Source organism: Microtus ochrogaster, chromosome 22 (genome assembly GCF_000317375.1).
Source record: "Microtus ochrogaster isolate Prairie Vole_2 chromosome 22, MicOch1.0, whole genome shotgun sequence".
Classification (NCBI taxonomy): Eukaryota; Metazoa; Chordata; class Mammalia; order Rodentia; family Cricetidae; genus Microtus; species Microtus ochrogaster.
In genome coordinates, this window is record NC_022023.1 from 15,066,602 (window position 1) to 15,082,468 (window position 15,867).

The 15,867-nt window shown below is 53.4% G+C and overlaps 1 protein-coding gene across 1 annotated transcript in view; it reads left to right on the forward strand.

The window, feature by feature from the left end:
- Nucleotides 1–13,886, forward strand: part of Rhcg (Rh family C glycoprotein) — an 18,794-nt gene extending 4,908 nt beyond the window's left edge. The window contains exons 2-11 of the mRNA XM_005357725.2: nucleotides 2,555–2,741; nucleotides 5,714–5,864; nucleotides 7,960–8,107; nucleotides 8,916–9,082; nucleotides 9,817–9,954; nucleotides 10,278–10,414; nucleotides 10,695–10,819; nucleotides 11,041–11,114; nucleotides 12,161–12,356; nucleotides 13,503–13,886. Coding sequence (XP_005357782.1) covers nucleotides 2,555–2,741; nucleotides 5,714–5,864; nucleotides 7,960–8,107; nucleotides 8,916–9,082; nucleotides 9,817–9,954; nucleotides 10,278–10,414; nucleotides 10,695–10,819; nucleotides 11,041–11,114; nucleotides 12,161–12,343 — 1,310 coding nt within the window. The 3' untranslated portion in view covers nucleotides 12,344–12,356; nucleotides 13,503–13,886. The remainder of the gene's footprint in view (nucleotides 1–2,554; nucleotides 2,742–5,713; nucleotides 5,865–7,959; nucleotides 8,108–8,915; nucleotides 9,083–9,816; nucleotides 9,955–10,277; nucleotides 10,415–10,694; nucleotides 10,820–11,040; nucleotides 11,115–12,160; nucleotides 12,357–13,502) is intronic.
- Nucleotides 13,887–15,867: the final 1,981 nt, after the last annotated feature.

Genomic DNA, 15,867 nt, shown 5'->3' on the forward strand with positions numbered 1-15,867 from the left:
CACACACACTCACACACACATATAGACCCATCATGAATCACTTGGGGGGTCACTCACCTTCCTCATAGTCTTCTTCCCTCAGAACAGGAGTAAGGAGCACTCACTTCCAGATCAACAGTACTCAGCTTCATACATCCACCTGGGTGAGGAATCTTTACCCGCCATCAATACCTAATTCTCTCGCTAACTTAATAACTTTTTTTTAGATCTTCCCCATACTCTCTGCCAAATCAAGCGTAGATGTATTTATTAAGTATAATTGGCATATCTTTTAATCTGGAACATTAAAAAAAAGCCTTTTCTTCGTTTTCCACGACTTGGTTAATTTTCAAGAGTACAGCTTAACCACCATCGTTTGAGACAAGGTCTTACTATGAAGCAGAAGCTGGCAGTCTTCCGGGCCAGTCTGTCAAGTGCTGGACTACCAGGCATGTGCCATTGTGCCCTGCCTCAGCCTCAACCCCTTTCAACAATAGACTCCTCCTTCGGTGCCCAATTGTTTTTTCATTATTAAATTTGTTCCTGCAGTCTGAGGGAGAGCGCCCTATGGGGGATACCAGGGGATACCTCCTTTATAGGATGTCCCATCTGGAGGCACACAATGTCCTTCTGCCACCATTGGACATGTTAATTTTTATCCTCCCTGTTAATATGTAACCTAATTTTTCCTCTGTGCAATTACTATTGTTTGTTCCTCCCTTGAGAGCAATGAGTCATTTGTTGGCAGAATCTTTAAGATAGTGCGAAGCCCTGCTCTTCTTGGAATTTCCCCCTGCATTAGCATCCCTCATGGGGCTGCTGCTGTAATAGCAACCATTTCTCCAATCCCAGCTCTCTACCCAAATTCTAAGCAGAGTCCTCAGTGTTCCGTTGCGGACAGAGTCCTCTTTGCTCCCTTGTCCATTTTTGCCCGTTTATCATCAGCATGGACTCGTGAATTCCTGTATGTAAATGATTGTAACTTATTATGAGAAACCATTATTTTGGTGCTTAAATTGCCCCAGATGAGGCCAACAGGAGCCCTTCTGTCTGGCTCTTTGTGTCACATGGCATCCACAGTTCCTTTGTGTCCTATTTCTATTAGGTTTTCACTGTCTGCGCTTTTTGTCCCAAGACATGGTTTCTCTGTGTGTAACCCTAGAACTCACTCTGTAGACCAGGCTGGCCTCGAACCCACAGAGATCTGCCTGCCTCTGCCTCCCGAGTGCAGGGATTAAAGGTGTGCGCCACCACACCTAAGTTTTCACTTGCTAAAGCTCTTTGCTGTCTCTTGTTTTGTTTTCTTGGGCTCTACTAAAAGCAAACAGTATTAGTGCTGGCAGAACAGCTTAGATTCCCCCAACCCATCCCACATCATTTCAGCTCACCCCTTTAGCTTTATTAGAAACTGAGGCTCAGAGTGGGGAGGGGACTTGCCGGGATCACTGTGGGGTAGAAATCTGGTCAGACTTGGAAATAGAGGCAGTGCTTGAGCAATAATAAATAAAGACAGCTGCCCAGTTGGGTCACCTGTTCTGGGTGCACACTATGCCAAGAACTCTACTACATATCTGTATTTTACCTCTGCAATGTATAAAATGTGCTGCAATCCAAGTCTGTTTGATAACAGCTGTCCATCCCGAAGATGAAACACTGGTGTTCCAACTTCTCCGCTGCATGGTTGGAGGATGTGCATTTGCTGCGGGTGTGTGGTAGAGAGAACTCCTCCCACTGCATGGGTTGGAGGATGTGCATTTGGTGTGTGTGTGTGGGAGAGAGAGAGAGAGAGAGAGAGAGAGAGAGAGAGAGAGAGAGAGAGAGAGAGAACTCCTTCCACTGCATGGCTGGAGGAGGTGCGTTCGGTGGTGGAGGCGGAGGCGGTGTGTGGACATGATAGCTGTGTGCACCAATGCTTGCCCTCCCGAGGTCCTGTTTGTTCAGATTAGCTTTGATTCTTCTCCCCTGAGGGAAAGGTTACAGTGGAGAGGGGGAGACTACATTACCCAAGATGATCTGTTCTCTAGACTCTGGACCCAGAGTGTAACTCAGCTTGGCCTCCACTTTAAATGCCCAGGGCCCGTGGAAGAAGCTCATGGATAAAGCATATGAGTGAAGGCCCTGCGTTCCACAACCCAGCAAGGCTGGGGGAGGGGGGCGGGACGGGTGGGTGGGAGGGGAGGGCATGTGGACCAGCAGTGCCATCCAGATGGAGGGTGGAACAAGTGTCATCTCCCAAGGGTGCGCTCAGTCATCTTGATCCTATTACCCAGAGGTCTAATCTGGAGAGCCACCGCTAGTCCCCTGGCTCCCTCCAGAGAACCTGAAGGTGAAGGTAGTGGCTATTTATTTATTTAACCCATCAAGAGGCCTCTTGTTACGGCCACCCAGACGTAGTCTGGTTACTCGGAAGAAGGGAGCAGGGATGAGGGGAAGAGGGAGGTCAGGGCTCCAGGTTCTGTCAGAGTGGCTGAAAATACAGGAGCTGTCCTAGGCTGTGCTGGCCTGTCAGACTCAAAGCCATGGTGGACCTTCTCTAGGCAGCAGAGACCTTCAACCGTGCCCTCCCTCCCGGCAGGTTTCCAGGATGTGCACGCCATGGTCTTCGTGGGCTTCGGCTTCCTCATGACCTTTCTGCAGCGCTACGGCTTCAGCGCCATAGGCTTCAACTTCCTGCTGGCAGCCTTCGGCATCCAGTGGGCGCTGCTCATGCAGGGCTGGTTCCGCTTCTTTGAAGAAGGCCACATTATCCTGAGCGTGGAGAAGTGAGCCCGGGAGAGTTCGAGGGGCGGGGCAGGCGGGGAGGGCGGTTGGCAGTGGTGGGGTGGACCCTGGGTGGGGAGGACTCTGGGTGGGGAGGGAGCACAGGTGGACTGGGAGATGCTCACTAGCTGGTTTTGGCTGGGGGTGAGTCCTGGGGAGAAGGATTGAGTGGGCATGGCTCAGGAGTGGGGATGGGGCCAGGGTCTGGATTGGGATGGGTCCTGTGGTGACAGGGAGGGCCCTACGGGTGGGTGGCGAGAAAAACTGGAAAAGGCTCAGAAGGAGAGGCCTAGCAGGATGGTAGTGCAGGTACCATGAGGGAGAGGCAATGGGAGTGGGGGGGGGCGGGGGTTAAAGGGAGTGGGCAGGGACAGGAAGACAGGAAGAGGGCAGTGGGCTCTGAGAGTTTGGGGTAAGGTGGCTCTTCCTTCAGTACACCTTGGTCCGGTGATAGACACCTGCAGCTGTGCTACGCACACGGTTTTCTTATCGCTGCTCTCCAGATAGAGATTGTACATAATGTTATCCAGGTACCGTGGGAGGGTCTCTCTCCCATGATGGAGGATAGTCTTTTCTCCAGAAGAGGAAGGAAGAGCCCAAGCCCCCCTTCCACACACTGAAATGCTCTGAGACAATGCAGCCCCAGGGACCCAGGAGGGCGGCCCAGATGCCTGAGCTCTTCTCAGAGGGTTCCTTGCTGGGAACAGCAATGAGGAGCTCAGCCAAATGGAGGCCCCTCTCTCCTTGCACGCCACCTGTTCTGGTGGAATAAGAGCTGGAAGGCTGGTGTGGGTTTTCAGGGTGGGGCACCAACCTCTCCTCTCACCTCCAGTTCTGTAAGTGACTCCTGTGATAACTTCTCAGTTTGATGAGTGTCACCAGCCCTTTCCCACCGGGCACCTCCCTCTCCTCTTTAGAGAAGTGGCCAGTGACTGACACACGGAAAGAAACAGGAAAGACTGTTGAGTAGATAAACTGCCTTCAGTAAAATCTGTGACGTGCACAAAACAGCCTCAATACCATAGGCCCAAAGCATGAGTCTGCCTGTTATATGTCTAATCAGCCACTACGGTAGAATGGCTGTGACACATGAGAAAGTATACCATTATTATTATTTTTTTTTTTCAAAAGAGAGGTTACAAACCCTGAGTTAGCAAGTTCGAGGTGAACTACTTAGTCAGCAAACTGGTCACTTGATAAATAGAGTTTGGGCAAACTGGATTTGGGGGATTAGATTCCAGCCAACTGCCCTGGAGCCGATGTTGGGAGCCCAAGGCTAGGATGGGTGTGTTGTTGCCAGACCTAGCCTGTGGGTTTATAAGTATGGATATACTTCTGACATCTGCCCTGACTATGCTCACCTGCCACACTGGGGCAGTTCTCCTCTGTGAGCTCTGCTCAGGCCTCCCCGAGGCCCCTAACGTGTGGTAGCCAGATCCACCTCCCAGGTGTCGATGGGCAGAAGCCCGGCTTTTCTGTTCTTGTTCTTTCTCCCCCATGAGGGGCACCTCCATCAGGTGGCTCTTTGGGATGCATCTGGAGAACTCTGGCTAGTCACTGGGCCTCGCTGAGCCTTCGTGTCAGAGTGATAAAATATTGATGATGAGAAGTACCCACCTTCTGCGGTTGGGGGAGATGATTCAGGAGGTCACGTGACTGCTTACTCAGTAGCCCATTACCCTTTCAGGCAGATCCCGCAGACACAGTGCAGAGCAAGGCTAGCAGTGGTGGTGGGGGTGAGGTGGGACATTCTCTAAATATCCTCTGGAGAGGTCCTGCCTTCATTCCAGAAACTGGACCTCAGTAAGATTGTTTCACCCTGAGTCTGTGATTTACACATACCCTCACACATGCAGGATCTCTGTATTTGACAGCCTTGACAAAGCAAGCCTGTTCTCCCTACACCCACCCCACTGACAGCTTCCATGGTCTCATGAGCTGCACTGGAACTCTGCTTGAGAATGCGGGGTTGCCTTGCTGCCAGCAGGGGACAAAACGCCCCGCAAAACGGGAGGTGGGCAGAAGCAGGGTCTCCTGCAGGTGTAGGCATTGCGTGGCGGCAGTAGGTGACCATGCCTCCTTGACTCCCTTGCTGCGGTGGCTGAGCCTGGGCATTTCAGGATTGAGGGGAGCCTTTGTGCCACCCTTTGCCCCATCCCTTTTTTGGGCCTTCCTGCCTCCTCCTTATGCCCAGCACCACGCTAGATCTTTGCTTCCTGTGGGAAGGTCCTTCTGTCTCTTGTGTGGACGCTGACCTTTCCTTGTGGGTACAGTGACAAGGAGGACCCAGAAGGCCATGGCAGGGCAGGGTGAGTGACTCTGGAGTGAACGCAGTGTCAGGGGCAGGGGCCACATGGGAGGGACTGAGGAGGGCGCTTGGCAAACAGAGACAATAAGAGGAGGTTCTGGAAAGGCAAGCAGAAGACAGGGGACAGGGTTGCACCCTAAATATGGGGCTTGTTCAACAACAGTGAATGGACCACTTGGGTTCCTGAGCATAGATAGAGCCTACAAGACTGTAAAGGGAAGACACGACACCCACTGCTACCCAGGAGCCTTCTTGTGGAGGAGAATAGTATTTGATTACTTTATACATTTCCAAGCCTCCTCTTCTACCTTTGAGCCCAGCCTGAAACACTCCCTACCCTATAGGAGGAATTTAGACCACCTTAAATTCCAGTCAGTCACAGTGCCATTTTGTTTTAGCCCTCAGCCACCAACTCTCTCATCTCTGACCCCATCCAAGCTTGACTCTGTCCTCTAAGTCAGGCCGGTCTCCGCCAGAGGCCAAAGCAGGCTTTTCACTGGGCGCACTATGCATGTATGGTCCTAGCTAGGATGAGCCCATTATCACAGAGAGTGAAACTGAGGCTCGGGAGGATTAAACCACCGGTCTCAGTCCACAGAGGACCAAAGGCTTGGAGTGTCGCTTCTGGTTGTAACTGCAGCTCCTCGCTGGTCTGTCTCCCGATAGCATCATCGAAGCTGACTTCTGTGTGGCGTCTACCTGTGTGGCCTTTGGGGCAGTTCTAGGCAAGATCAGCCCAGTCCAACTGCTTATCATGACCTTCTTCCAAGTGACCCTCTTCGCAGTGAATGAGTACATCATCCTCTACCTGATAGAGGTAAACAAAACTTACTTAGAAGCAGGAGGGAGACATTGGGGGAGATAAAGAGGGAGACAGAAAGAGAGGTCTGTGGATATACGCAACCTGGTGAGTTAGTTTCCTGCCTCAGTTTCTTCAACTACAAAGGAGGAATCATGATGCTACCCTAGCAGAATCACTGTCTGTTTAACACATCTGCCCAGCATCTGGGCAGAGCAGGCCTTCTCTGAATTTGGGTTTTTGTTCTTGTCCTTTTTTTTTTCTTTTTTACCTCCTTTCTTTCTCATCAGATGGAAAGAGTGGGACCTTCCTGCACATACTGGGGCAGGCATCCATCCCCCAGATCTTTCTCCCAGGAGAAAAACTCAGTGTGTGGAGGATAGATCTGCCAGGAGGGATCCCAGAGAGGTGACCCCATACAACTGCACTGGTGGCGGATGCCGCAACCTCAGGAATTGACATTCACGTGGCGAGATCGCTGTGCTTTGGGTTTGGCTGAGTCCATGCCCTGGCACACAGCCCCTTAGACATCTGCCTCTCAGGAACCTGCCTGATGCCTCGGTGTGGAGGAGGATATATTATTTGACTCCCGTATGCGTTTCTGAGCCTCACCTTCTACATTTGAGCCCAGCCTGGAACACTCCCTACGCTGGGGGAGGAATTTAGACCACGCTACACTCCAGTCAGCCACTGCGCCTTTCTCTTTTAGCCCTCAGCCATCGACTGGCTCATCTCTGACTCTGTTCTCCACCAGAAGCCCGAGCAGGCTTCTCACCAGACACGGAGGACCGCTCCCCCCTGATTGAAAACTACCACAGCTTTCATTTCACTTAGGATACTTAAGGCTCTGCAAATTCTGGCCCCAGCTTCCTCTCCCTCCAAAACGCAGGCTTGGCTCTACCACCAGGGACTGCTTTTTGTCGGGACCTCCTTTATACCCCCGATTGCATGGAGCTTGATCCTGTCAAGAACATCACCCTTGCTATCTTCTCATCCTGAAACAGCCATCTTTATTCTTTTCACGAACCACATATCAATTTAAATGTCACTTCAGAGAGGCCCTGCATGCTTCCTTCCGTGTGGTCCCCTCCCGGCCCTAGCACGGCTTGGGCCATTGCTTTGCCTTGCCTGGCTCTTACATTGTTTTTTGTCTATTTTTTCTTCACGGCCCTTGGGGGCCTGTTTGAGAAAGGAAGGTTGCATGTCTGGATGCTCTCTGCCTTAGCACCTGGCCAGTGCATCAGACATACTTAGATTTCAGAGTCTGTGGCTCTGTTGAGCTAGACTGAAGGCTATAGGCAGAGAGGAGCGAGCCACACTGAGATAAGCCCCAGAATTTACAATTCAGTGAGGGGTCCAAGCAAAGAGGTACTGAGCATGCCCTGTGTTAAGGATTGACCGCCAGGGCTAGGCAGCCCAGCAGAGGGCGCTACAGAGCATATGCCAGGAGAGCTAAGGAAGCCAAGGAGAAGACAAGAGGAAAGGGCCCTGGCATTTTTGTTAGCTAGCCAGTCAACATCCCTACCTCCCTCTGCTCAATTGGTTGCTGAAGGAACTGTCTTAGGGTTTCTATTGCTGTGATGAAAATCTGCTTGGGGGAGGAAAGGATTTATTTTGCTTAGACTTCCATTTGACAGTCCGTTATCAAAGGAAGTCCTGGCAGGGACCTGGTGACAGGAGCTGAAACAGAGGCCACGGAGCAATGCCGCTTCCCGGCTTGCTTCTCACGACTTGCTCCGCCGGCTTTCTTACACAACTCAAAACCCCCCCTACCCAAGGCTGGCCCTCCTACATCAAGAAAATGCCCTACAGATTTGCTTATAGACCAGCTGGATGGAGGCATTTTCTCAATTGAAGGTTCTTCTTTCCAGGTGACTCTAGTTTGTGTCAGATTGACAAAATGAACAACAACAAAACACACACACACACACACACACACACACACACACACACACACGAAGAAATAAGGCTACAGGGATAGGGAACTAGGCTCTGTGTTCCACAGCTGGAGTCATGAGACAGCTAAGCATGTGTGCATATGTGTGGGGTGGGAAGGACTGTGAGGAAGGAGGGGGAAAGGGTACCAGGCCCTGACAGGCCCCTTGCACTCCAGGCAAAGGATGCAGGGGGCTCTATGACCATCCACACATTTGGCGCCTACTTTGGGCTCACAGTGACCTGGATCCTCTACCGAAAGAATCTGGAGCAGAGCAAGCGGAGACAGAGTTCAGTGTACCACTCGGACCTTTTTGCCATGATTGGTGAGAACGAACGGCTGTCCTGTTGGTGAGGGCAGCCATGGTCGGGGAGGTCTTCCCATATTGGTGAGGGCCCGCCATGGTGGGGGAGCTATACCGCGCTGCTATAATTGGTCAGACGGCCGTGAGTGGGTAAGACCAACTAGGAGTAGCTGGAAGGCTGCCATAGAGAGTGAAGGCCACCATAATGAATGAAGAGCAGAACGCCCGTCACGAGTAAGAACAGCCATGCTGGGTGAGGGCCACTACAAATGGGCGAGGGTCTGCATGGTGGGTGAGGATTGTCGTGTGCATCCCTGGTCTCCACATAGTCAGTGGGTGGCTGCTGGTTCTTTGGGAGGAAGGGCAGAATGAAGTGCCCTGTAGATACTTCTAGACTCCTGGGTGTCCAATTCTCTCCCTCCTGGGATAACCCAAGGCAGACGGAGTGGAAAAAGGAACTTGTGATGTCTATCAGACCCAGCCCTCCCTTCCATCACCTTGTAGACTGAGAGACAGTAGTGCCACCAGCTAATCTGTCTACAGAGGGGAGAAACTCTCCCCCACGATGTTCTAAGAATAGGCGATGAGTAACCAGTCCTAGGGTCGGGGAGACAGAGAAGGCTTTGTGATGTGGCGTGGGAGGCCAAGTGGGATCTAGGTGAGTCGGGCCAGGAGGATCTTCCAGAAGGAGCACTCATGAGAGTGATTCTTATAGGCTGGGAGCAGCCGGCCATCTCTCGAGCTGAAAGGCAGAGCCTCCACTTGGGCTCTGTGAGCCTGGCCTAACACCCCCTCTCCTGGCCCCTGGCCTGCATGTGTTCTGACCCAGGCACCCTCTTCCTGTGGATATACTGGCCCAGCTTCAATTCAGCCAGTTGCTCCCACGGAGATACCCAACACCGAGCAGCCCTCAACACCTACCTCTCCTTGGCGGCTAGTGTGCTAACCACAGTGGCAGTGTCCAGTATCATACACAAGAAGGGCAGGCTGGACATGGTGAGCAGGGGCTTCTGCGGGGAGGTACCTATCTGACTGTCTCGCTCTGCCTGCACCTCGTTGTGGCAGGCAGCTTCTAGATTGGCACACCCAAACCTGGATATTCACAGAGGGCCATCCCTGCCAAGTGTTCTTGTCTTCCCCACAGCCTGAAATGCTATTAGCCAGTACCAGCTGTGTGTCATAGCAGGCCCGCCTGGCAGAATTGCCCGTGTGCGTGCGGATCCCACCCCCCCCCCCCCCCCCCCCCTCTTTATCCTCCTGACACCACTGGCCTCTTGGGCTTTTTAAAGCTGTACCAGTCCCCACACTTAGAGGAGCCAGCAGCCCAGGACCTGGCATGGCTGACGAAGAACATGGTAGCAGCTAGGCATGCGTGGGGGCCCACAAATCCCTGGTATAGATACAGCGTGCACTCAGATGCACCCACTGACCCACAGGTCGACATGGAGAGAAAGGGAATGGGCAGATGGGTTTCAAGGGTCCATGGGCGTGTCCAGCAGCACACTGCCTCACGGACACAGACCATGTCTAGGCCTGCTGGGGGTCGTGGATGACTTACTTGCAGAGCACACAAAGCAGCTGTGTTCAGCTGGGGCCAAGGCCAACCTGCTCCTGGCCTGCTGAGGCAGAATCTGAGCTGTTCCCGGCTCCCAGCTTTGCGTGACGTGTGAAGGCAGGCCACGCTCCAGGAACAGAGCTGAGAGCTTGCACGCTTTGTCTACCCTGCCCAGGTGCACATCCAGAATGCCACACTTGCAGGCGGGGTGGGCGTGGGCACAGCCGCGGAGATGATGCTCACACCTTACGGCGCCCTCATCGTGGGCTTCTTCTGTGGCATCTTCTCTACCCTAGGATTTGCGTACCTATCGGTGAGGACCCTAGGGCTGGGACTGGGGATGCTGTGGGGGGTTTTGTTCCAGAAAGCAGGGAGAGGAAGAAGGGGTGAGGCCTAGGGAACACTAGATCTGTGGTGTTTTTGGTTTTTTTTTTTTTTGGTTTTTCGAGACAGGGTTTCTCTGTGGCTTTGGAGCCTGTCCTGGAACTAGCTCTGTAGACCAGGCTGGTCTCGAACTCACAGAGATCCGCCTGCCTCTGCCTCCCAAGTGCTGGGATTAAAGGCTTGTTTTTGAAGGCCTCCCATGCCCCTGCCACAGCCACGCCTGAGCAACACCACCTTCCCTCCTCCCCGCAGCCATTACTGGAGTCCCGCCTGCGCATCCAGGACACATGTGGCATTCACAACCTGCACGGCATCCCTGGCATCATAGGCGGCATCGTGGGTGCTGTAACAGCAGCCTACTCCTCTCCTGATATCTACGGAGATCCAGGGTAAGTGTGGAGAAGGTGTGAGAAGCGGGGTTTTCTCCTTCGTTTTCTATTCCTTCTTTTTGTGGGACCCGACATGTCTTCCCCCTTTACCCTCTTCTTCCATTCTAGACCATTCACTGGCTTCTCTCCCCACCCTCAGACCTGCCACAAGGGTCCAAGAGAGGAATAGAGTAATCGGGATGGAGGAGGCTTGGGGTTTCAAGAACACATGGGTGGGGTAGCAGTGATCAGTTCCCTGGCCTCTCCATGGGGTCCTCACTCATTCCTGTCTCTGTCCCAGGCTGCTCCATTCATTTGGCTTTGGGGGCTATAAGGCAGACTGGACCAAGAAGATGCAGGGCAGATCCCAGATATTTAGCCTCCTCCTGACCTTGGCTATAGCCCTGGTGGGCGGCATCATTGTGGGTGAGTGAGAGTGGCTGCACTAGAAAAGATGGGGTCCTGGCGGGGGACTTACTAAGGGGAGGGACCCAAGAACATGTCTCAAGGGTGGACCTGGGTCTCCCCGAAATACCTGATACCTGTATTGTCAGCTATGGGACTGGGAACGTGGGGTCCATCTGAGGGAAGAGGTTGGGGTAAACAAAGAGTGTGTCCTGACCATTGTGTCCTTCCGATCTATTTAGGGCTCATTTTGAAATTGCCATTCTGGGGACAAGCGGCTGATGAAAACTGCTTTGAGGACAGCATCTACTGGGAGGTAATTTCTAGAGACTGGTCTCTATACAAGGATAGCTAGCTGTACCCCCACCTTGTCTCTATGCAAGGATAGATATACCCCCACCTTGTCTCTATGCAAGGATAGCTATACCCCCTCACCTTGTCTCTATACAAGGATAGCTTTACCCCTGCCACACCCACACCTTGCCTTAACCTAATCTATGTAGGGTATGGTGTCGCCTGTAAATTGAAGACTTTTCCCTACCCGTCTTTCTTTCTTTCTTTCCCCTGGGGACCCCAAGGGGGCTGTGTATACCTTTTTTTCTACACACTCTGGGAGCGGAGTCCATGAGCAGCCTACCATGGGCCTGAATCTGGTGTGTTCTAGTCATAGCTTCCAAAGTCTGTCCCCAACCCTAACAGCAGCGGTGTCACCTAGCAATCCTAGCCTAGGGAAGAGGCTGAGGCAAGAGGATAGGCACATGTCTGAGGCCAACCTGGGCTGCAGAGTGAGGCTCTGCCTCAACCAACAGAAAAGCAAAGGCTGGGGCTATACCTCAGTTGGTAAAATGCTCTCCTATGCATGAGATCCTGAGTTGGATCCCAGCACTACACTACCCCTGAGTTGTCTGCCTGGGTCATGAGCCAGCTTCCCAGGAGAAGGGGTGAGACAGCTGTGGGAAGGCAGGGCTGAGCAGCCCCACCCATGCCTCACTTCCCAGATCTGTTTCCCGTCTTTGCATTCCCTTGTTCTACTTTGGGATGCTACTCTAGCTCTGAGAAGCCACACTGCTCATCTTTCAACACCCCCCCCATGTCTTGTTAGAGTCTAGGATGCAATCTGAACTCTATGCCACCCAGCGTTTGTCCTGTGGGACAAGGACCCTATTTGGTTCTTGCCTTGCCTGAGCACCCTGACAGGGCCAGTTCTGACAGGGCCCGTAGCAAGCTATAAAGGAATGTTTGTGTCGTGCAATTTTTAACATGACCACAAGATGGCACTCGCCACACAGTGTTTGCAGCCTTTGGCTAACCCCAGCACCTTTAGTTCCACTAGGCATACCGGGTCCTGCCCTCTCCCCGCAGATTGCTGAAGAGGTGAACACTGTCTACATTCCTGAGGACCTCACCCACAAACATCCTGCTCCTCCAGTACCTTCGATACCCTTGGTACTTCCAACGCCTTCAGCATCCTTGGTTGCTCCAGTACCTCCAACACCTCCAGTGTCCTTAGCAACTCCAGTACCTTCAGCATCCTTGGTACACTAAGCTCCCAAGGCAGGTGAGAAGCAGATAAGCCTTCTCTTTGGGGGATGGTGCCCTGGTTCTCTCAACAGAGGCCCAGGTCTCAAAACCAGATGGAAGCGTGAGCTCTCCTGCCCCTGAGGTGGGATAGGCAGGCTAGCCTGGAGGAACACATAGAAAGAGACCCAGCCACGCACTTGACTTTGTGACTGCTTGCTGCCCTGTGACTTGGAGACTCATCTATGATCTGGCTTTACTTGGTTAGAGCAGGCTAGACCTTCCTCCTTCCCCTCTATAGAGCACAGTGTATTGATGGGGTGCTGTAATACCGACCAACTCTTGAGAAATTTCCACAAAGCAGGGTAATTGCTCATATCCCAAGCGTGCCTGAAACTAAGAAGTATCCTCCTGCCTCAGCCACGTGCTGGAATTACAGATGTGTACCATCCCAACCAGCCACCCCCAGTCCCTCCCCCCTCCCCCCTTTTTTTTTGGTTTTTCGAGACAGGGTTTCCTTGTATAACAGTCCTAAATGTCCTGGAACTAGCTCTTGTAGACCAGGCTGGCCTCGAACTCACAGGGATTCACCTGCCTCTGCCTACTGAGTACTGGGATTAAAGGTGTGCGCCACCACCTCCCGCCCCCCCAACCCCTTTTAAAAAAGACAGTATCTCTGATACCCCAGCCTGACTTTGAACTCACTAAGCAGCCGAGGATGACCTTGAACTCCTGATCATTTCCTAAGTGCTGGAATCACAGGTGCATACCACCACACCCCGTTTAGCCAATGCTGGGCTTCAAACCCAGGACTTTGTACATGCTAGGTATGCACTCCATCAACTGAGCTACATCCCCGGCCCCCTTCTTTCTTTTTAATAGCTGAAGAAATTAAGGCACAGGACTCAAGCCGCATGGCTAACAAGTGGGGGAACTGGGGTCTTTCAAGATCATTGTCATTGATCCTATAAACAGCTTGGAAGTGGCTGAGTCTAGGGTAAAAGGCAAAGGGTCATGTCAGGAGAGAAGATTTTGGGGAGTACCAAAGCCAGACTGTGTCCATGGCTGCTGGTGCCCCCCCTCGGTGCCTGGAAACTGCAGCAGGCCTGGTAGGGACACCCCACCCGCTGTTGTCTCTCTCTCTCTCTCTCTCTCTCTCTCTCTCTCTCTCTCTCTCTTTCTGCAGGCTTCGCAGACTGTCCCCAAGCTCTGGAAGGAGGTGGAGCGACCTAGCTAGGGATTCAGGAACAGGGCAGCTGAAAGGCCTGCTGACCTGGACCCAGCACCTCCCAGACCCCCTTCATCCCAGGGGCCTTGCCTGAGAACGGAGGAATTCCGACAAAGTGAGCTCCAAGTCAGGGTCAGCTGCAGAAGGTCTGCCCCTGCCTGGGGTCACCATGCTCAATAGCCTGTGGAAAGCAGCATGGACAGTGGCTGGGGCGGGAGTGAGCTTGACCCTGGGGGTACCACTTCAAGGACTCTTCCAGCCCTGCCTGTTCCCCAACCACAGTTCCCATGCTCCTGGGGACCCCAGACCACTCTGTCCTGTGTAATAAATAAATGTTATTGATGTTCTTTGTAGAATGGGTGTGAATTCTCTGGTAGGGCCCCTGTGAGAGATATATGGATGCAGAGAACCTGGTCCCCTGCCTGGCCCTGACTTTTGCCCAAAGGGCCACTATCTCTACGAGATTTTCATCCAGCTTGGGAGGCCCTGGGGGGCTCAACCCGGCTGCATTTTATTTCTCCAAGCACGCCTTTTCCCTTACATTAGTGGTCCACCCTGGTAAGAAGGCCACTGACTTGCTCTGGGTGCCTTCCAGCAGGCTAGGGAGAAGGAGGCTCCCCTTCCAGTCGGTTTTCCCTAGCCCTTCCCTTCCTCTGCCAGGCCAGCCCCACTCCTGCTGTACAATGGGGAAAGTTTCGGGTCCTTAAATTCCCAGCCTTGCAACGGACAGGTAGACTACGACAGACAGGAGCGTTTGGAGAGGCAGTCTGTGGATGGGCGGTGGGGCTGTGGAGGCGGAATAGTTACCAGAAGAGTAACAAGGGGAGACAGCGCGGACAAACTCACAGACAGGAATCAAGTTTGCCTTTAGCTAACAGAGAGGGGAGGGGAAAGTGTGGAGACTTGAGAGCAAAGGAACCCAAATCTTTTGTGGAGCAAAGGTTCCTGGGAAGGAAGGGATAAAGAGAGGAAGGGACCGGTCTCGACTGCCTCCAACTCAACTCGCTCTCCCCGCCTCCCTGGCAATTCACGCGTACACGCGCAGACACGAACACTCAGGGCTCCGTGCCCCTTTGCAGAGCAGGGGGAGGGGGAGGAGAGAAGGAGGAAGCTGAAGTGCCACCTATTCATGTTCCGCGATGTAACACCCCTTATTTTCCATGCTGGGTAAAGACAAAAACCCTTTACAACCTGTTTCTGGAACTTGTCAGCAGCTGCCAAGAGAAGCATGTTAATTAAACGTCGGCAAAGATGGAAGCCGGAGGCCCCGGCTCTAATTGGACAGTTTGCTTCACCGGATTGAAAAACATTGTGACAAAGGAGGAGGTGCGCGGCGGCTCGGCAGGGGGACGGGGTGGCGGGGGAGGGGGGGCGGCGGCTTTGATTCCAGCTGATCGGCCCGGCCCCTCCCCCACGGTCGCGCGGTCCCGCCCCGCGGGTCCCTGCAGGGCCAGGGCGGGTGCAGGGGCGGGATGTGGGAGGGGCGCAGGTGGTGAGGTGCAGAGGCGGAGTCTGGGAGGGGACAAGAAATGGGGTGCAGGTGGCGGAGTGCAGGGGCGAGGTGTGGGAGGGGCGCAAGGGACGGGCTTGGGGTCTGGGAGGGGCAGTACAGATGGCGGGGTGCTGGGAGCGTGGGAGGATATCTGCGAAGGATACAGGGGGCAGGATCCACCAGAGGTGCAGACGGCGGGGTGCCCTTGGAGTGGAGAGAGCGTGATCCTCCAGAGGGCCACATCTTGGGTCTCTATGAACCGTCTTCCAAACTGATGAAAAACCAATGGTGAGCCAGGCTTCGAGGGAACTGTGGTATGACGCTCCCCGTGATTCCCTGATCACAGGGCTTGGACACCAAGGACAGAGACTGACAGGCTTCTGCCCTCGGGCAACATCAGGCTGGCTGCCTTGGAAGCGATGCCCAACCTCTTTCTGGGAGCGAGCTGGGCAGAGGTCGCCTCAACGTGATGTGAACAGGAATGAGGTCTCACGACGCTGTGGACTAGGGCATTGTACCAGAAAATTGGACTGTGAAGGTTTCCAGGGAGCTCGCAGGTCCACTAGGGCTGCCCTGCCAAAGTCCTACGGATGTGTTTCAGGTGCCCTCCTCTGTGTTCACTGAGCGCTAAGCTGAACACTGTACGGAAGGCTTCCCTCACCCACCCGGTCATTTAACTTTCCAACAACCCCGACAGAGTGCCTGTAGTCTTCCAGGCTTACCACTGCTGGGGAAACTGAGGCCGAGAGAACATAACACCTTATGTAAGGTCACAGTGGTAGGATGGAGAGAAAAGGTCTCACTATATAGCTCAGATTGGCCTGGAATTCC